At 36.2% G+C, this 20812-nt stretch overlaps 1 protein-coding gene across 1 annotated transcript in view; it reads left to right on the plus strand.

Annotated features, from left to right (window-relative positions):
• LOC127831452 (acyl-CoA synthetase short-chain family member 3, mitochondrial-like) overlaps positions 1-20542 on the plus strand; it is a 40634-nt gene extending 20092 nt beyond the window's left edge. The window contains exons 9-17 of the mRNA XM_052356438.1: positions 821-864; positions 3357-3460; positions 7667-7762; positions 10021-10087; positions 11063-11144; positions 13936-14058; positions 15691-15790; positions 18264-18439; positions 19695-20542. Coding sequence (XP_052212398.1) covers positions 821-864; positions 3357-3460; positions 7667-7762; positions 10021-10087; positions 11063-11144; positions 13936-14058; positions 15691-15790; positions 18264-18439; positions 19695-19778 — 876 coding nt within the window. The 3' untranslated portion in view covers positions 19779-20542. The remainder of the gene's footprint in view (positions 1-820; positions 865-3356; positions 3461-7666; positions 7763-10020; positions 10088-11062; positions 11145-13935; positions 14059-15690; positions 15791-18263; positions 18440-19694) is intronic.
• Positions 20543-20812: the final 270 nt, after the last annotated feature.

Consider the following 20812-nt stretch of genomic DNA (forward strand, 5'->3'; position numbering starts at 1 on the left):
GATCATGAAACTTCATAGGTACATTGATCATGACTGGCAGATGACAACTATTGATTTTCAGGCCACTAGGTCAAAGATCAAGGTCACAGTGAATCGAAACAGTATAATGGTGTCCGGATGATAACTCAAGAATGCTTACGCCTAGGATCGTGAAACTTCATAGGTACATTGATTATGATTTGCAGATGACCCCTATTGATTTTCAGGTCACTAGGTCAAAGGTTAAGGTCACAGTGACAAATAACGTATTCACACAAGGCTGCAACTACAACTGACAGCCCATATGGGGGGCATGCATGTTTTACAAACAGCCCTTGTTTGTATACTGTGGCATGGAATTGATATACTGCAGTCACATTGTAAACCTATTTGCATAAACTTCTGCAAGTTTGTGGAGGAAACAACTTCTACATGTCTAAGCTTAGGCCATTAAATTGAAACTCATACAAGATCCAAAACGCAACCCGGAATACCAAAGAATGTAAGTTTATGATCGGCGTGAAGAATTTGTTATCATGGAGTGAGTTGAAACAAAGAGCTAAACTGCTAATGCCTTGTTTGGTTCTGTCAAGAAAACAAGAAGTTTAACCCTTTCCCACTAAGAAGCAAAGTGAAAACCGCATAAAACCAGACCAGCCTGCGAGTAATTTGCAGTCTGTTCAGGATGTATGCAGTTTGCTGCTCATCACTAAGGTTTGGAGATGAAGCCTTAATAATTTAAGGTATTAAATTTTATTTCACTTTCTATGGAACAACAAATGCATAGAAATACATTTCTAAGTGGTAAAGGGTTCAGAGGTTTGTCATTATTCTGTTACAGGACCCTGAGGGAGCTTTTGGTAAAAAGTTTATGCCGCTCCGAAGGTAATTCATTGAAATCATGGCTCCCCATATGTCAATGTAAGATAGTAAGGTAGACAAGTGAGTTAGATAAAAAAAATATTTTTGTGACATTCTTCCAGGTCATAAATTATTGTTTGTTTCCCTCTGATCCATAGCCCAGTAAGGGTCATTATGTAGGTAAAGTAAGCAAGTTTGGTTTTGCACATAATAGCCCTTCATGACAATTTTGTTTTACCAAAAGTAGCAAAGTTGGTGGGGATTAGCGTGATTTGAAGGTGATTTGGTGATTATGAGGTGGTCAGGAAAGATGGTCAGAGGTAATTTGAAGGTGATTTGGTGATAATAGGGTGGTCAGGAATGATGATCAGAGGTGATTTGGTGATTATAAGGTGGTCAGGAATGATGTAGAGGTGCTTCGGAGATGATATGGTGATTAGTAGGTGATTTGGTGATTATGAGTTCAATCTTTGGTAATTCACATCATATAGTGGTTTTCTATAAAAGGTTGTTCAAATTATTGCACTTAGGTCTTATCCAACCAGGCCCAAGTGGGGTTCACATGAAAGGAAAATAAATATTAAAAGAACATTATACTACAAAGCCCAGAGGTGTAATATTTTGTGTGTAATTCATATATTGGTCCTCTGTGAAGTTGATAAAATCATGTCCATGGGGTAAAATCGAAATTGATAAAACCAAGCTTAACTGTTGGTGGATTATATGGCATATTTATAACAATTATTCAGTCCAACCTGCCCGAGCGACCGCCTTTTAATAGCGACCAACAGTCAATAACGACCACAACGATTTCCTCCCGAACGATTTCACTATATATTGAACCTGCGAATAAAGCCCACCTGTGAACAAAGACCAACGACCACCCTTTTACATTCCCAAATCTCCATTTTGATAGCTTACAACGACCACTGCAATCATAAAAATCAATGATTTCGCAACTTTAAAAAAACAAAATGGCCACCAGGATGCTGCGTAGTCAAGTGATACACATCTTACCAGTGGACTCGTCGGTCACTATTGGCAAGTGACAGTTTATTGCACTCAATAGCAGTTGTTTGTTCATATAACATGCATTGCTAATTGGTAGTTGCCTGCTTCTTTTATGCATTTGACAGTTTGTCAAAAGTGTAAAAAATTGCCTTTGTATTTAAGTGACTCGCGATTAATGTACTAATTGCCAAAAATATCAAAGACAAATTTGGGGCTTTCATAAACTCATTAAGGAAATTAACGGTTTCATATCATTTACGATGCTTATTAAAGACAAACATTTTGATAGTCATTCTCTTCTTAAATTTCTCTGTAATAAGACGTTCATAGATTATAGAAAAGTAAATTGTCAGTTCAAGTTAACCATCATGGCTTCCAAGCGTAAGTTCTTGACGTTGGAAGAACGTGTTAAGGTCATTAGTTTGTTAGGTAAAGGACACAGTTGTAGACGAGTGGCTAGTGATCTTGGTGTAGGAAAAACTCAAATTCAGAAAATTTTAAAGCGTAAACATGAGATTCTTGGATGTTTTCAGTCTTAAATAAATATCAGATGTCATTTATTGTCCATTATTGTCAACTTTACTGGTTGTGTAGTAGTGATTCATGTATTTCATGTATAAATGTTTGCTATGTTATGTGTATTTTGTACTTTGTTCTTTGTAGAATTACATGTACATGTACGTTTACATGTCTGTCAATAGTTATTTATACAGTATATGATAAATTAAATAAATAATAAAAACATAAGGGAATAGAAATACAACATGTAATAAATATACAAATGTAAAACAAAACTGTGTTTTCAATCCTTTATTTCATTATACATGCATAAGTATTCAAACATTTAAACAATAGAGCACATGCATAGATAAGGTACCTGTTAAAAAAACTACTAGCATATTTTGCAAAGTTTTGATCGACCCTGCAAATAAAGACCACCTGTGAACAAAGACCACAACAACCAAATCCCTTGAATGGTCTTTATTGACAGGTTGGACTGTATTTGTTAAATCTCTGAAACCACATGGTCATTGATTTATATATTTGATTTTCTACGAATGTGAATCAGTGTGGTTGGTTGTATGAATTAGCATCAATTGAACTTCACACAACCAATATAATTGATATAAGTTCTCACATCACCAAACTAGTATTTAATTGTCCCCTACCGGTGAAATGGTTTGCGCTCTGTCTGTCTGTCAGCCTGTCTGTAACACATTTCTGGATCCTGCGATAACTTTAAAAGTTCTTTTTTTTTTCATGAAACTTTCACCGGTAGGGGACAATATTGCTTGGCAATCTCTTGTTCTATCTACTATTTGCATCATTCCTGCAAAGGGAGAAAACTTTGATGGTAATGAGGTTTATTCACACAAACTTATGAAACAAAATATTGGTAATTACATCCCTTTCCATTGATGATGTAACCTGTTATAACAACAAAAACAAACACAAAATAAATATTTATTCATATCCTCGGTGTTTATTTTACTGCGATATTTCAGTTTCCGTAACCTGTTCGTTGCGGGGGAGCACTGTGATAGAGAAACGATGGAGTGGACAAAGACTGTGTTCCAATGTCCCGTGTTAGACAACTGGTGGCAGACTGGTGAGGTTACTATCCAAGAGATTTATATCACATGATTTAATGTTTGAACCACTCTCTAGTAAACTGGGTTTAATGTATATGGGTAAAGTGTTGTCTCAGATTAGCTCTTGCAGTCTGCATAGGCTATTCGGGGGAAAACACTTTCCAGCTAAACTCAAACTGGATTTTGGGTAAGAAGAAACTTCCTCTCAACAAAAACTACCATATAAGCAGGAATGAAAATGTGTCCCTGATCAGCCTGTGAGGATTGCACAGGCTGATATTGAATGACACATTATGCACATGCATGAAGCCCAGTTTTCTCAGAGAAAGGCTAATTTATATCACATGACTTTCAATGTCATCTTATTGTCCCCTACCGGTTTCACCGAAGGGGACTTAATGTCATCTTATAAAACCAGAGGGGACTTATGGTTTTCGCCATGTGTGTCTGTCTGTCTGTGAGTCTGTCACACTTTTTGGATCCTACGATAACTTTTTATTAAAGTTCTTAATACTTTTTTCATGAAACTTGAAACATGGATAGATGGCAATATGGACATAATGCACATCATTTCATTTTGTTCCTATGTCAAAATTTCTGGTTGCTATGGCAACACATAGACTAGAAATACTGCTGAAAATGGTGATTTTCTGGATCCTGCGATAACTTTAAAAGTTGTTCATATTTTTTCATTAAACTTGAAATATGGATAGATGGCAATATGGACATTATGCACCTCATTTCATTTTGTTCCTACATCAAAAATTATGGTGGCTAAGGCAACAAATATTTATTTAAAAAAAGATTCTGACTGGTGGAGCTGTTAGGGGACATATATTGCTTGGCAATAGTCTTGTTTATATGTGGAAAAAACCTGACTTCTTGGATATGTAATGTGTATTGTTCAGTGTCTTAAATTATAAATGTTCCATTTTTATTTTATGCTTTCCGGTGGTTTATAGAGAAATATCAGTGAATTAAAACTGATAATTTCACTGTTTCAAACAGTGAAAATTATCAGTGAAAATTATCAATAATTTTCACTGTTTACTGTGAAATGACGTCATTGTTTAACGAAATGACGTCATTATCCCAGCGAAATCCTTTAGTAAACGCTTTAACAATGTATATAAACTGTGAAAAAAGGCATAAAATAAAAAGAAAATTTGTTGGATTCGGTGGATTATCGATTTTAATTCACTCGTGATCATAGAAAAAAATATTTTCACTCTTGGCTGCGCCACTCGTGAAAAAAATATTCTTTATGATCACTCGTGAATTAAAATCGATAATCCACCGAATCCAACAAATATCCTCTATATTATGTGATGAAACTTGATATGCAGCATCCCTATAGAGTGAATTTGCCCTATTAATTGTCAGGTCTTTTTTCCCAATCATATTTTAAGGAGTTTTGCCCTTTTATTTTGAATGTCACATTTAAAAGGTTTTTTGTTTTGGCTCTAGATCTCTTGAAGTAATGATTGAAGGTTTATGTGCACTTTCCTTTAAGGGTGGACATTCATGCAAAATTCTCAGTGTGTTATCTTCACTAGATTATAAAGGAATTATTGCCTTTTTATCACAATTCCTTTCTGCATTTGAACTTGTACTATTATGATAAAAAAACTTCACTTCATGTGCCGCATCCCAATCCAGTATACATGCTATGTCTTCAAGTTGTTCTTCGCTTTGATTAATAATATGACATATTTTACTGAGTGATATGGGTTTTTTTGTCAGATCTGAAGTAATTATCTGAATTTTAGGACACTTAATATTCAGAATCCTTATAGGGTTTAGATACATTATGCCATGTTGTTTTGCTTGAGTAGGTATCAGAGAGTTATTGCTTTTAATAAGCACATACCAATTATTTGATTCAGTGGAATTTTCAAAAACAACATTGCTACTTTTTTTACCCCATCATGAGGGGTATATTTGAAAATATAACTATTTGGGTCATATGTTCCCATGTACTAAAATAATGCAAGGATTGATTTATGGACTCTTTACATGGAAGAGTCATATGAGGTATAACAATAGAATTAACCCTTCCTTATATTTAATGTAAAAAATATCAGGAAGACTTCAGACAACTTTAGACAAGTGACTGCTGTTTGCGATGAAAGTGTGCATGGACAAGTAAACAGTTTTGTTATTTCTACACCCTTGCTTTAAATCACATTATAAGCGTCAACTTTCTCATTTCCTATATATGATAGTGGTACATGTATGTTGACACATGGATAAGCTGGTTATTGATAAAAAGGTATACCCCAGTATATTTTAGTAAAATCACTAATAATGCTAAATTTTTTCTTTTCACCTAACCAGCCAATAATATTTAATTTAATATGGGCTAAACCCCATGTTCCCTATGGATTTCAATGTGTACAAAAATATGATTTTTTTAGTAAATGACCTATTTTGGTTAATTGTGAGCTCACCTTTTGCTAAAAGATGTAATAAGTTTGTTTGTTTGGATGTCAATATGTCTGTGTGGGTGTCAACATAGATACAGAACATGAACAAGCTTACAGGCTCCCCTAGATTCAATATTTAACTCCGATATGTAATATTTCTCTATTTGAAGCGTCTGGTGTGGACAGTTCATTGCTAACCCTCTCTAATTCCTAACTTATAATGCATTTTTCGCAAATGTTGTAGTCACGCACTCTAGTATATACAATAAATACCTTATAAATGCATTCTCCACATATGTTCCCTCCACCTGTTAGCTGGAATGTATCTCCTTGCCTAGCATCAGGTGTAGACCCTACATCACTTACCCACCTAAATAGCATTCAATTTATTATACCCCCATTACCATTGGTAATGGGGGCTATATAGGAGTCACTTTGTCGGTCAGTCTGTCTGTCTGTCTGTCTGTCTGTCTGTCCCGAAATCTCATCCGATCTTCACCAAACTTGGTCACAAGTTGTATCTAGATGATGTATAGGTCAAGTTTAAAAATGGGTCATGCCGTGTCAAAAACTAGATCACAGGGTCACTTAGTGTGTTTTCAACCGAAAGTTTGTACGGACCATAACTATGTCATTTTTCGTTAGATTTTAAAATAACTTAGTACATTTGTTCACCATCATGAGACGGTGTGTCGTGTGGAAAAAGTACGTCAACATCTCAAAGGTCAAGGTCACACTTGGAGTTCAAAGGTCAAATGCATGTCCGGGCCATAACTTTATCATTTATTGTGAGATTTATAAATCATTTGTCAAATTTGTTCACCATCATTGAATGGTGTGTCGCTCGAAAGAATTTCATCGATATCTCCAAGGTCAAGGTCACTCTTTGAGTTCCAAGAAAGGCAAATGCATGTCTGGGCCATAACTTTATCATTTATTGTGAGATTTTAAATTCATTTTGGAAACTTTGTTCACTGTCATTGGACGGTATGTCACGCAAAAGAATTACGTTGATATCTCCAAGGTCAAGGTCACACTTTGAGTTCAAAGATCAAAAATGGCCACAAATGAGCTTGTCCGTGCAATAACTATGTCATTCATTGTGAGATTTTAAAATCATTGGCACATTTGTTCACCATTATTGGATAGTGTGTCGCGCGAACGAATTACGTCGATATCTCCAAGGTCAAGGTCACACTGTGAGTTCAAAGGTCAAAAATGGCCGTAAATGATCTTGTCCGGGCCATAACTATGTCATTTATTGTGAGATTTTAAAATTATTTGGTACATTTGTTCACAATCCTTGGACAATGTGTCATGCAAAAGAATTACGGTGATATCTTCAAGGTCAAGGTCGCACTTGGAGTTCAAAAGTAAAAAATGGCCATAAATGAGCTTGTCCGGGCCATAACTATGTCATTCATTGTGAGATTTTAAAATGACTCTGTACATTAATTTTGTTCACAGTCATTGGACAGCGTGTCATGCAAAAGAATTCAAGAGTTCAAAGGTCAAAATGGCCATAAATAATAATGGCATAATAATTCTTAAAAATCACCATTTAGATTCTCTTGTTTTGTGAAGACAGCTTGCAAAATAGTCTGTGTCAATGTGGCATGTGGGGGTATACGTCACGTCTGTGACAAAGCTCTAGTTGTATATACTTTTTATTCCTTTTTAAATGCATTCCGTGCATATGTTTTAACAACTATCATTACATGTAATATCTATCATATACTTTTTTCCCTGTTAAATGTAATCTGTGCCAATGATCCATTCACATGTTGCCTGTTACAGAGACAGGCTGGCCGATGACGGCGTCCTGTGTAGGACTAGGGATGCCCCTGAATCCCAACCCAGGGGTCACTGGCAAACCTGTACCAGGCTGGAATGGTAAGTGGGAACTACACATCTTAGCCTTCGTCTGAGAAAACGGGGTTTAATGCATCATCATTGCATGTGCTTAAATGGTCATCCAAGATAAGGCTGTGTACATAACACAGGCTAATCAGAGACAACACTTTCTGCCATAACTAGATTTTTGCTAAGAAGAGACGTCCCTGATTAGCATGTGTGAATTATGCAGGTTAATGTGGGACAACACTTTATTCTCGTGCATTAAACCATGTTTTCACAGGCAGAAAGTGTTGTCCCTGACATGCTATAAACACATGCAGAAAGTGTTGTCCCTGACATGCTATAAACACAGGCAGAAAGTGTTGTCCCTGACATGCTATAAACACAGGCAGAAAGTGTTGTCCCTGACATGCTATAAACACAGGCAGAAAGTGTTGTCCCTGACATGCTATAAACACAGGCAGAAAGTGTTGTCCCTGACATGCTATAAACACAGGCAGAAAGTGTTGTCCCTGACATGCTATAAACACAGGCAGAAAGTGTTGTCCCTGACATGCTATAAACACAGGCAGAAAGTGTTGTCCCTGACATGCTATAAACACAGGCAGAAAGTGTTGTCCCTGACATGCTATAAACACAGGCAGAAAGTGTTGTCCCTGACCTGCTATAAACACAGGCAGAAAGTGTTGTCCCTTACATGCTATAAACACAGGCAGAAAGTGTTGTCCCTGACGTGCTATAAACCCCATTTTTCCAGAGCGAGGCTCATATCACATTACAAGGATACATGTACATTCTTTCTGATAGTTTGTATGCAAACTACTGAGCATAAATGCTTTATTAAGCATACATATACCCAGGGATCATACATATACCCAGGGATCATATTTTCCCGCTACATCAATCGGTCCGGATTTAAATGGGGAAAAATTGTCCGAAAATTTATATCCGAAATCATGACAAATTACGTTAAAATATATACCATTGATTTTGCTTTTCATGAAGATGGTATAATAAATGTACAAGTTAAATTCCCTTAGCATTATTTTTAAACGAAACATACGAGTTTTCTCATTTTGTTTTATCATTTGCTTTTTCATTGACATTAGTTGTTTCGTGTGCTGTTTTATCTGACTGTTTTTCATCGTTGTCAATATTATTAGTCGGTGTAAATCTATACCGATGTTTTAAATCGTTGTCATCTCGATAATAGCTTACAAACATGCACTGAACCAAACAATTGTCTGTGCGTAGGTTTGTTACTGACAATAACAAAACCAAATAGTTAAGAAATAATTCATGTACGTTATAGTTTGTAGTCGAATAACCCACGGCCGATAGTTAAGATGCGTAGGGATTGAATGATTTGAAACCACGCATCTAAACTTTCGGTCGTGGGTTATTCAACAACAAACAATAAAGAAAACGAATTTTTTCGATTCTAACACGATTTTTACTGAAGATTTTTACAATGTATATTATTTTTCTTGTGTACTATTTTATGTGAAGTTCCGCCCATAAAAATAACTTTCGGCTGTTCTGTCGATCAGATCCGCGACTTTTATTTATTTATTGCCGAATTGTTACGCTGGTGGAAAATGTATCGGCATATTTTGTTTAATTACAGGGCGTGCTTTCAGTGTATAAGGTACTCCCACAATTATTGCAGAATATCTGATTTTCTTCTTTGTTTATATGACAGTTTACTGTATCATGCATGAAATGCACAATTTCCACGACGATAACTTCGAGGTTTGTATCTCCGAAGTAACTGTCAACGATTTTATCCTGGACGAGTACACCTTACGGACCGATTGTGCTAGGTATAAGCCAGTGAAATTATTGATTGATATTGACACGGGGTAATTCACGCTTGACTAATACACAGCCGCGCGAATCTTCGCTGCTTGGGGCCATACTCTGATACTAGTCGGCTGACGTGCAATAATCTGGTCCTGACCGGTTTAGAGACTGCAGCGAATGGTTTATCACACCTAATCGAGATAAGAATTTTATTAGGGTGTGCACTGTGTAATAGATTTCATGACATGGGAATTTTAGCAAACAGAATCAGACCGACTGTTTGGGATTTTCAATCGGTCTTTCATGACCTCAATCGGTCTAGGACTGACAAAACCGACAAAAATATGATCCCTGCATATACCTGTCTACTTATTCATACTTAGTGTGGGTTTACCAAGCTTTTGTGACGTAAATATATGACAAGCTATTGTTAATAAATTCTGCATTACCTTGAGAGTAAAAAGTATTTCCTGTTGATTTTGTTGTTTCAGTGAAGGTGGTGAAGGATGACTTTGTGACAGAGACGGCAGATCTGGAGCTGGGGCAGATCATAGTCAAGTAAGGAACATAGTCAAGAAAGGAACATTGGTCAAGTAAGGTACATAGTCATGTAAAGAACATATGTCATGTAAGGAACATTTGTCAAGTAAGGCACATAGTCAAGAAAAAAACATAGTCATGTAAGGAACATAATCATCTAAGGAACATAGTCAAGTAAGGAACGTTGGTCAAGTAAGAAACATGTGTCAAGTACGGAACATAGTCGTGTAAGGAACGTAGTCATGTAAGGAACATTTGTCATGTAAGGAACATTTGTTATGTAAGGCACATGGTCATGTAAGGAACAAATTTCAATTAAGGAACGTAGTCATGTAAGGAACATTGGTCATGTAAGGAACATTTGTCCAGTAAGAAACATAGTATAGTAAGGAACATTTGTCAAGTAAGGAACATTTATCCAGTAAGGAACATTTGTCAAGGGAACATAGTGAGGTAAGCAACATTTGCCAAGTAAGGAACATTTGTCAAGTAAGGAACTCGGTCAACTAAGGAACGTTTGGTAAGTAAGGAACATTTGTCAAGTGAGGAACATAGTCAAATAAGGAATATTTGTCAACTGAGGAACATTGTCAATTAAGAAACATTTGTCAAGTAACGAAATGTTATTAAGTAAGGAACATGGTCAAGTAAGGAACATTTGTCAAGTAAGGAACATAGGTACCGTAAGTAAGGAACATTTGTCAAGAAAGGAACATAGTAAAATAAGGAACATTTGTCAACTAAGTAACATTCCGTAAGTTAGGAACATTTGTCACGAAAGGAATATTCCTCAAGTTAGGCACATTTGTCAAGAAAGGAACATTTGTCAAGTTATGAACATACTCAAGTAAGGGGCATAGTCAAGTTATGAACATAGTCAAGTAGGAAGATCATCACGAAGTAAGGTACATTTTAGCTCAGGTATATTTTAAATGTTGTCAAGATTGAGTTCTGGCATGTGTGCTAGAGCATCCCCCATCCTCCCTGTTTCAGGTTGCCCCTACCCCCGGGATCGTTCAGCACGCTCTGGGACAACGACTACAGGTTCCAGTCCACATACTTTGATATGAAAAAGGTGGGTGGCTCATAAACACTTGGTGGCTGTTTTGTCACTTGCTTAGATCAAAACATTTGTATTTGCTGTTGAAATGTTTAGCAGAAGCAATATAACCATGCTCAATGGAAATAATATTTTCCTTGGGACCCTTCAAATATTTTAAAGTTTTCCACAGCTATTTTTTAAAGGATTAATGTCCATTCATGAAAAAATGAGAATGAACACATGTTCAGTTGAAATACAGCACATTACAAATATTATATATATAAAATGTAATTATATATTATTAGCTCGGCGGTTTTCAGAGAAAACCCGAGGTATTGTCATAGCCAGCTCGTCGTGTCCGCCGTCCGTGTCAAGGTTTGTAAAGGTTTTTAACATCGGTTCTAAAATCAAAGTCCTTCCATCTACAACTATGAAACTTCATATGTAGATGCACCTTGATGAGTTCTACATGCCACACCCATTTTTGGATCACTAGGTCAAAGGTCAAGGTCACTGTGACCTCTAAAAAAAATAAAAAATTCTGACAAGCTTTCACACCCAAGCGTGGCACCCGTTATGCGGTGCTCTTGTTATATATAAATTATAACATTTTGAGCTCACCTGAGAACAATGTGCTCATGGTGAGCTATTGTGATCACCTTTTTCCCGTGTCGCGTCGTCAACATTCACCATGTTAACACTCTAAAGGTCACATTTATTGTCCAATCTTCATGAAACTTGGTTAGAACATGTGTCCTAATAATATCTTGGACGAGTTCGAAAATGGTTCCGATTGGTTGAAAAACATGGCTGCCAGGGGGTGTGGCAGTTTTCCTTATATGGCTATAGTAAAACCTTGTTAACACTCTTGAAGTCACATTTTTAGTCCAATCTTCATGAAACTTTGTCAGAACATGGGTCCCAATAATAGCTTGGACGAGTTCGAAAATGGTTCCGGTTGGTTGAAAAACATGGCCGCCAGCGGGCGTGGTAGTTTTCCTTATATGGCTAAAGTAAAACCTTGTTAACACTCTAGAAGTCACATTTTTAGTCCAATCTTCATGAAACTTTGTCAGAACATGTGTCCCAATAATATCTTGGACGAGTTCGAAAATGGTTCCGGTTGGTTGAAAAACATGGCCGCCAGGGGGCATGGCAGTTTTCCTTATATGGCTATAGTAAAACCTTGTTAACACTCTAGAAGTCAAATTTTTAGTCCAATCTTCATGAAACTTGGTCAAAACATGTGTCCCAATAATATCTTGGCGACGTCCGAAAATGGTTCCAGTTGAATGAAAAACATGGCCACCATGGGGCGGGGCAGTTTTCCTTATATGGCTTTACTGTATGGTATAAACTTGTTAACACTCTAAAAGTCACATTTGTGGTCCAATGCTCATGAAACTTGGTCAGAATATTTGAACTAATAATATCTGGGCTAAGTTTAAAAATGGTTGAGATCCGTTAAAAAACATGGCCGCAAGGGGGCGTGGCATTTTTCCTTAAATGGCTATTTACTACAAAACCTTGTTAACACTCTAGAAGTTCCATTTATTTTCCAATCTTTATGAAACTTGATGAGAACATTTGCTCTAACAATAGCTCAAGTGAGTTTGAAAATGGTAATGGTTCGTTGAAAAACATGGCCGCCAGGGGGGGTGGGGCAGTTGTCCTTATATGGCTTTAGTGAAAACTTGTTGACACTATATTAACCACATTTATTTGCCAATCTTCATGAAACTTGGTCAGAACATTTGTCCTAATAAAATTTTGCCAGAGATTGAAGCTGGGTCATATGAGCTCAAAAACTAGGTCACAAGGTCAAATAAAAAAAAAAATGTTATAAGTCACTTTTTTGGTCCAAAATAATCTTCATGAATCAGCTTGCATTTTTTTCAGAATAGTCTAGTTCCTTTGGCTTTCAGGTGAGCGCCTTAGGGCCTGATGGCCCTCTTGTTTTATTATTGACATTTGTTACAAAGTACATCTGCAAAATATCAGTGCTGAAAAAAGAAAAACATTAGTTTGTTTTACTTTTAGTAGGACGTTTGTACTCATATTTTAGCTAACCTCTAGGAAAAAAAGGGATTTAAAGCATGTGCACTACATGTCATCCCAGATAAACAGTCTAAGCAAGGATACCCTTTTTCGCTTTCATGAGTTTTATTCTCCGGGATCGAATGATCGGGGTATATTGTTTTTGGCCTGTCTGTCTGTCTTTGTATGTGTGTGTCTGTCCCAAAACCTTGGTCATCACTTTTGCAGTATTGACGATAGCAACTTGATATTTGGCATGCATATGTATCTCATGGAGTTACACATTTTGAGTGGTGAAAGGTCAAGGTCAACCTTCAAGGTCAAATAAATGGCTTCAAAGCGGCACAGTAGGGGGCATTGTGTTTCACAAACACAGCTCTTGTTTTAGTTTAAAGGAAAAAATATTCTCATCTGGTCATTGTTGAAAGTGTTGTCTCTGATAAGCCCGTGCATATGTTATGCATTGAGCCCAGTTTTTTCAGAGCAAGGCTTATTAACCCTTTGCATGCTGGGAAATTTGTCGTCTGCTAAAATGTCTTCTGCTGAATTTCTAAAATTAGCATTTTCTTCGATTTTTTTCAAAGAATATTATCAGAATAGCAAACAGTTTTGATCCTGATAAGACGCCACGTTTTGTGGCGTCTCATCTGGATCCAAACTGTTTGCAAAGGCCTTCAAAATTTGCTTCCCGCACTGAAAGGGTTAATAGCCATATCATGTATATCTCTGCAGAGTTTCTACAACAGGATGGTTTATATTTATAGCCATGTTGTGTATACCGCTGCAGGGTTTATACAACACAATGGACTCTGGATACCGTGACAAGGATGGCTATGTTGCTGTGATGTCACGTAGTGATGATGTCATCAATGTGGCAGGACACCGGCTGTCTACTGGTGCCCTGGAAGAGGTTTGTATTTGTGACCGCTGAACAGATAAAGACATTTGACCCTGAAGTTTTAAATAGATTTGGTCTTGGAAAAGGGAGCTAATACTTGTGAAAAGTCATTTTTAGCTGTAACTTATTTTGGCTCAAAGAGATTTTTTAAACAAAATCTGATAGTGTCGTCACTCATAGGCCTGTGCAGCTAACTCACACTTTATGCACATTCATTAAGCAGGTTTTTCCAAGAGCAAGTCTCTTTTATTGTTTTGAAGCTAGTTTAAAAAAAGTCATGGAGACTATTTCAGTTAAGCTTTTAAAGTCAGTAACTATTTGGAAACCATTTGCCTTAGTCTTTTATAATGGTTATTGTTGCAAGCTGGCCTAGTAAAAATCACTTATGAAAGTTTTTAAAGGTTCTAAATGGTTTGAATGTGTGGATAGCTCACGCATCTTTGAATCTCAAGTCTTGACTTTTATCTTCTAGCTCAGTTGTTAGAGTGCACTGTGCTTGAATGGGTTCAATAATTGTTTTGGCCACTTAAAGTATCATTGGAATCACCGTTTCAATGATTATTTTTGCCACTTAAAGTGTCATTGGAATCACCGGTTCAATAATTGTTTTGGCCACTTAGTGTCATTGGAATCACGGATTCAGTGAATGTTCTGGCCATTTAAAGTATCATTGGAATCACCGGTTCAATAATTGTTTTGGCCACTTAAAGTATCATTGGAATCACCGGTTCAATGATGGTTCTTACCACTTAAAGTGTCATTGGAATCACAGGTTCAATGATTGTTTTGCCACTTAAAGTGTCATTGGAATCACAAGTTCAATGATTGTTCTTGCCACTTAAAGTTTTATTGGAATCACGGGTTCAGTGAATGTTTTGGCCACTTAAAGTGTCATTGGAATCACAGGTTCAATGATTATCCTTGTCACTTAAAGTGTCATTGGAATCACAGGTTCAATGATTGTTCTTGCCACTTAAAGTGTCATTGGAATCATGGGTTTAGTGAATGTTCTGGCCACTTAAAGTGTCATTGGAATCACAGGTTCAATAATTGTACTTGCCACTTAAAGTGTTATTGGAATCACGGGTTCAATGAATGTTGTGGCCACTTAAAGTGTCATTGGAATCAAGGGTTCAATGATTGTTCTGGCCACTCAAAGTGTCATCGGAATCACAGGTTCAATAATTGTTCTGGCCACTTAGTGTCATTGGAATCACGGGTTCAATGATTGTTCTTGCCACTTAAAGTGTCATTGGAATCGCGGGTTCAATGAATGTTGTGGCCACTTAAAGTGTAATTGGAATCATGGGTTCAATAATTGTTCTGGCCAATTAAAGTGTCATTGGAATCACGGATTCGATGAATGTTCTGGCCACTTAAAGTGTCATTGAAATCATGGGTTCAGTGATTGTTCTTGCCTCTTAGTGTCATGAAATCTTATAGACTTCCAATCAACCCCTACCTCTAATTCATAAAGGGCAGTTGTCAGTCACTGGTAATAATAATAAATTCATTTAGTTCTGCTAAAACAGCTCTTAGAGGAAAAGTGAGTTGGTGTACTGACTGCTGTGAAATGCTGTAAAAATTAGTAGTTAATTCAAACAAACCATATCATTCATTCTTGAATCGTGCATTGTTTTTCAGGCTATCATAGACTGCCCATATATTGCTGAGGCAGCAGTTATAGGGGTCCCAGACGAGTTAAAGGGTCATGTGCCCCTTGGGTTGTGCGTGCCGAAGTACGGTGGGTGGTCAGTTTTTACTGTAGCACCGGTTGCGCAATATGTGTATGCTTTTTCTGATAGTCTGGATGTATGTCCAATAAGGGAATATTATCAAGAAATAAAGTATTATGAAGCAATGAAAATTTATATCCAACGTGTAGCCTCTAAACTCCACAATATGAATCAACCATCATCCCTAAGAGCACACAGACCTTTATCGCGTGATTGTAACGGTGAGCATGATTCTAGTTACAGAAAAAAAGTTGATACACCCTTACAATTGAAAATCTTTGTGTTGCAAATAACACTTGTTTAAAACAGATAGCTTTCCTTAGAATTAAGCAAATTGGTATTGAATCATGATATGTTTGAAACATGTCATAAAAATATATTTGATAACATATAAATAATAATCAAAATCTGTATATTAAATTTAATGTTATGCTTATAAAAAATAAAAACAGAAGACTTTAATAAATTTAATTTCTCAGACAATAGCTTAAGGTATCAACTTTTATGAATTGTTGTTTGAGATCATTTACTACATAGAATACCTGATGAATTAAAATCATCTATCCACAACCTCTGGTCCATATGTGCGTGCGGTTGCATCTTGCCGCACATGTATTTATGCGAATATTATTGATGTTTGTTTACATTATTTTTTTCTCTCTGACCAATTTGATAAGGAAAAACATTTTGTTAAGTTTTGGTTAGCAATTGATTCAAAGAAACATTGATATTGTTAAGTGTTTCTTTCTATTTGTGTGACACATTGAACTTTTTAAGACGTGACATGCAACCACGCGTAGCGTGAACTTGATAAGGCCCGTATTGGAATTGGAAATACCATTTAGTTATAAACAACATAACAACACCAATCACACCAGTCAACCACAATTTTGATTTCATTTTTATATCAGCAAATGATGGTTCTAAAAAACTAACAAACTATCAAACATATACAATGTGTAATAAATATAATTTAAACTTCAGCAAACGTCCTTCAAATGTATTGATTGCTTTAGAAAATGTGAGTCAAAGGTAAATTTAAAAAAAAGCAATACTTATGTCAGTATTATTACATTGCATTCAGTCAAAGACTTCAGATTAAAAAAAAAAAATATTATGGATTAACAACGTTCAAATGAGTGGTTAACATATACGTCATAATCGCCTTCTGTAATATCTCTTTTCACATGAAAATGTTTTGTAGTATATACAAGTTTTCATAAAAATGCAATACTTGTGTTGGATTATGTTTTTATTGTACACGAAATATGAACATAAAAATGTTTTTTTGCATATATTTGTACATAGCAATTTCAATAATCTGTTACTGCTTATCAATATATTTATGCATACCAATGGAATGCCGTGAAGTCTTGTCAAGAAGTATAACAAATACTGTTGATATACCCCTTTAAGTGTATTGTGTAAGTCTTGTTTTAAGCTGGAAACGTAACTAACGGTTTATTACGTTTCCAGCTTAAAACAAGACATACACAATACACTTAAAGGGGTTTATTAACGGTATTAGTTATACTTCTAACTTTAATGATCTTGATGCATATTACTAATTATGTGTGTTTCCATTTAAATTTTAATCTACATTTTCATTTGCACACAGAAATACATTGATCATCAAGTAATTCCAAGAATAATAATTAAATAATGTTGATATGCCCCTTTAAATGTATTCTATGCATATTTGTTTTGGGGAGGGGGGGTATAATTCTAATTTTACTAATTTTGATACACATAATGTGTTTTTTCATTTACATTTAAATTACTTTTGCATTGGCATACTGCAATATATTGGTCACGCCATGTCAAGAATAACAATTAATATCGCCGATATGCCCCTGTAAATGTACGGTAAACATCGTGTTTTCAGTTAGATGCTCTATTAACCTCTATTTTTCTGATCTTGCTATACATGTGTGATTTCATTTACATTTAAATCTACTTTTTCATTGGCATATACATGTAGCAATACATGTACTAGTATGTGTTATGACGTGATGTTATTTTTATGCCCCATAAGAGGGCATATAGTGATCGCACTGTCCGTCTGTCTGTTCATCACACTTTGAGTTTAGGTTTCCAAAAATGGTCATAACTTCTATGTCGCTTCAGATGTAACCTTCATATTTGGTATGCATGGACTAGCCCATACGCACACAAATTTTGACCCATTTGACCTTGACCTTGAACTTAGGGTCCGCGTAAAGGTTTCGAAATCTTCTTTTAGGTTTCAAAAATGCTCATTACTTCTATCAAAGCGTTTTTCGCGGGCATATGACATCCTTTAGAAACAGCTCTTGTTTAATTGTATTTTACTTCCTGCAGTAACACTGCAGTTCTGAACAAACGACCCGGTGACATGTTTTTCTTTTTATATTTTTATTAAGTTCTAACTCATACAACATTTGGTTAAATTTGGACAAAATCTATCAACTTGATTTTTTTTTCTCATTATTTCTAAAACAGGACTGGGTATCCCTGAAGAGAAGATAAAAGAAGATGTCATCAAGCATGTACGAGACTCCATTGGTCCAGTAGCTAGCTTCAAGCTTGCTATTCTGGTTCCCAAACTGCCAAAAACAAGATCTGGGAAAATTGCACGGAATACTATAGCTGCCATGGCTGCTGGAAAGAGTTTTGAGGTAGGTTTTTACAACACTACATGTACTTAAAAACAAGTTGAAGTTTATCACAATACTATTCAATCGGTTGTTCATTTAATGTTTAGATTCAATTCTGCATGCATTAACTGATCACAACATAATGTACCTTAGATGCTTTCTGTGAAAATGGGGCTTAATTAATGTGCTTAAGAAGTTGTCCCAGGGACAATACTTTCATGGAACTTTTGTTTAAAGGAAATCTCTTTTAAGTAAAAATCCAGTTTAGGAGGAAAGTGTCAACCCTGGTTAGCCTGTGCAGACTGCTTACAACCCTGGTTAGCCTGTGCAGACTGCTAACAACCCTGGTTAGCCTGTGCAGACTGCTAACAACCCTGGTTAGCCTGTGCAGACTGCTAACAACCCTGGTTAGCCTGTGCAGACTGCTAACAACCCTGGTTAGCCTGTGCAGACTGCTAAGGCTAATCTGTGATGATACTTTATGCAATAAGCCCAGTTTGCTCTAAAAGTGGCTCTTATTAGGAAGGTTTTAAAAGAATTACCTTAAGCGCTTTTTTTATGCTCCCCAAAAATTAATTTTGGGGGGAGCATATAGTCGCCGCTTCGTCTGTCCGTCCGTGTGTCCGTCCGTGCACAATTTTTGTCCGGGCTATTTCTCAGCAACTCATGACCAGAATTCAATGAAACTTTATGGGAAGCTTCACTACCAAGAGATGTGCATATTATCAGCGGGTTTTGGTCGGATGATTTTTCACAGAGTAATGGCCCTTTGAAATTTTCTATATAAAAATTATTGTCCTCCCAACTACTGTGCCTTCAAGACGTTTCCTTTTATCTGAATATATAGTGCAATATTGTGGAAAAAAAAAACTTTGGGGAGCATAACCCGTCTCTGACGATTTCTTGTTTAAATATTGCAATAGTGTTCACTTTCATTGATGAAAGAATGCAAGCTTTCAATGAAATGTATAAATACTTTTCTGTTCAACAACATAAATTTTAAATGTGATACCAATCAATCAATTAAGCATATAAAGCCAACTATTCTTTAAAACAGATTTCAGATTTTAATGACCCCTGTACAACCTAACTCCAACATATATTTCTGGTAAATGACCCCTGTACAACTTTACTCTAACATAACGCAAATGACAGGGTCCAAGCCATAGACTCGCATTATCAACAGACCTTTTTTTCTGAAAAAAATCCTCTGGTAAATAACCCCTTGTATTTGATCCCAAATGTAACTCTCAGCACTTTACTTATGTCCCATCAGATTCCAGTGACGATCGAGGATGCAAGTGTCTACCCGGCAATCAAGCAGGCGTTGATGGAGATCGGATATCCACCACAGAAATAACAAAGTTCTTGCTTTGCAACGAGCTTTGCTCGTTGAAAATTAAGATAAAGCATGTGCCTTAATGTCCCCATGTGTCCCAGTTTGCACAGGCTCATCAGGAAAAATAGGTATTTTTCGTTTAAAGGATGTCTCTTCTTAGCAAAAATCAGGTTAAGATGAAAAGTGTCGTCCCTGATGAGCCTGTGCGGACTAAACTTTTTGCATAAGGATTAAGCCCCGTCTTCCCAAAGCAAAGCTAAAATATCTTGGGAATTCACGTTAAGTGATCTGTCTTTGTGACATTGAACAAAGTTTCAATCACCAGAATAATCAAAGTGCTGAAGGCACTGAAGATGTTCGCTATTGCATAATTTAACACTCAATTCATTTTTCAAAATCAATCGCAAGTTTGAAATGAACACACGCCATTCAACTTTATAAAGTGTGTGTCATAGCGCACGGGTCGAGTTTTGTGTGCACTTTTTATCATCCTTATTATTTCATAGAAATAACTTAGACAAAATAAAAACAACATGCTTTTTGGACGCTCTGAAAGCATAGAAAGAATGATGAAAATGGTAATGAGAACTTAATATAAAGAAAATTTGCAGTCACCATCATATTAAAGGAATATTTTTTCTAATATCAAATAACTATATCACCAAGAATATAAATTCATAATGAGTTTCGTGTACAAAACTTTTGATTTTGGACACCATATACAAATTCAAAATATACAATTATCTTCGTATCTTGTATATGGAGGAATAAAAGTATATAAACATTGCTGTTTATGATTTACTTGTTACCGGAGCAGTTCACACGGTGTCAACAACGCTGACATGAACATAGGTATAGAGCACTAATGCGCTTCTAGGCGTAGCTGTTTTACTCAGTTTTCATCTTAGTGACTTTTACATAACGCCAACAGACACGCATGAATCTTTTTGAATATTTAATAAGCTGATTCGAGATACAACCTCTGAATTTTTGCTACATCACTGCGTATGTGCTCAATTCAAAGGATGTAGCACTGTTCAGTGTAAGGAATTCCG

This window comes from Dreissena polymorpha, chromosome 1 (genome assembly GCF_020536995.1).
Source record: "Dreissena polymorpha isolate Duluth1 chromosome 1, UMN_Dpol_1.0, whole genome shotgun sequence".
Classification (NCBI taxonomy): domain Eukaryota; kingdom Metazoa; phylum Mollusca; class Bivalvia; order Myida; family Dreissenidae; genus Dreissena; species Dreissena polymorpha.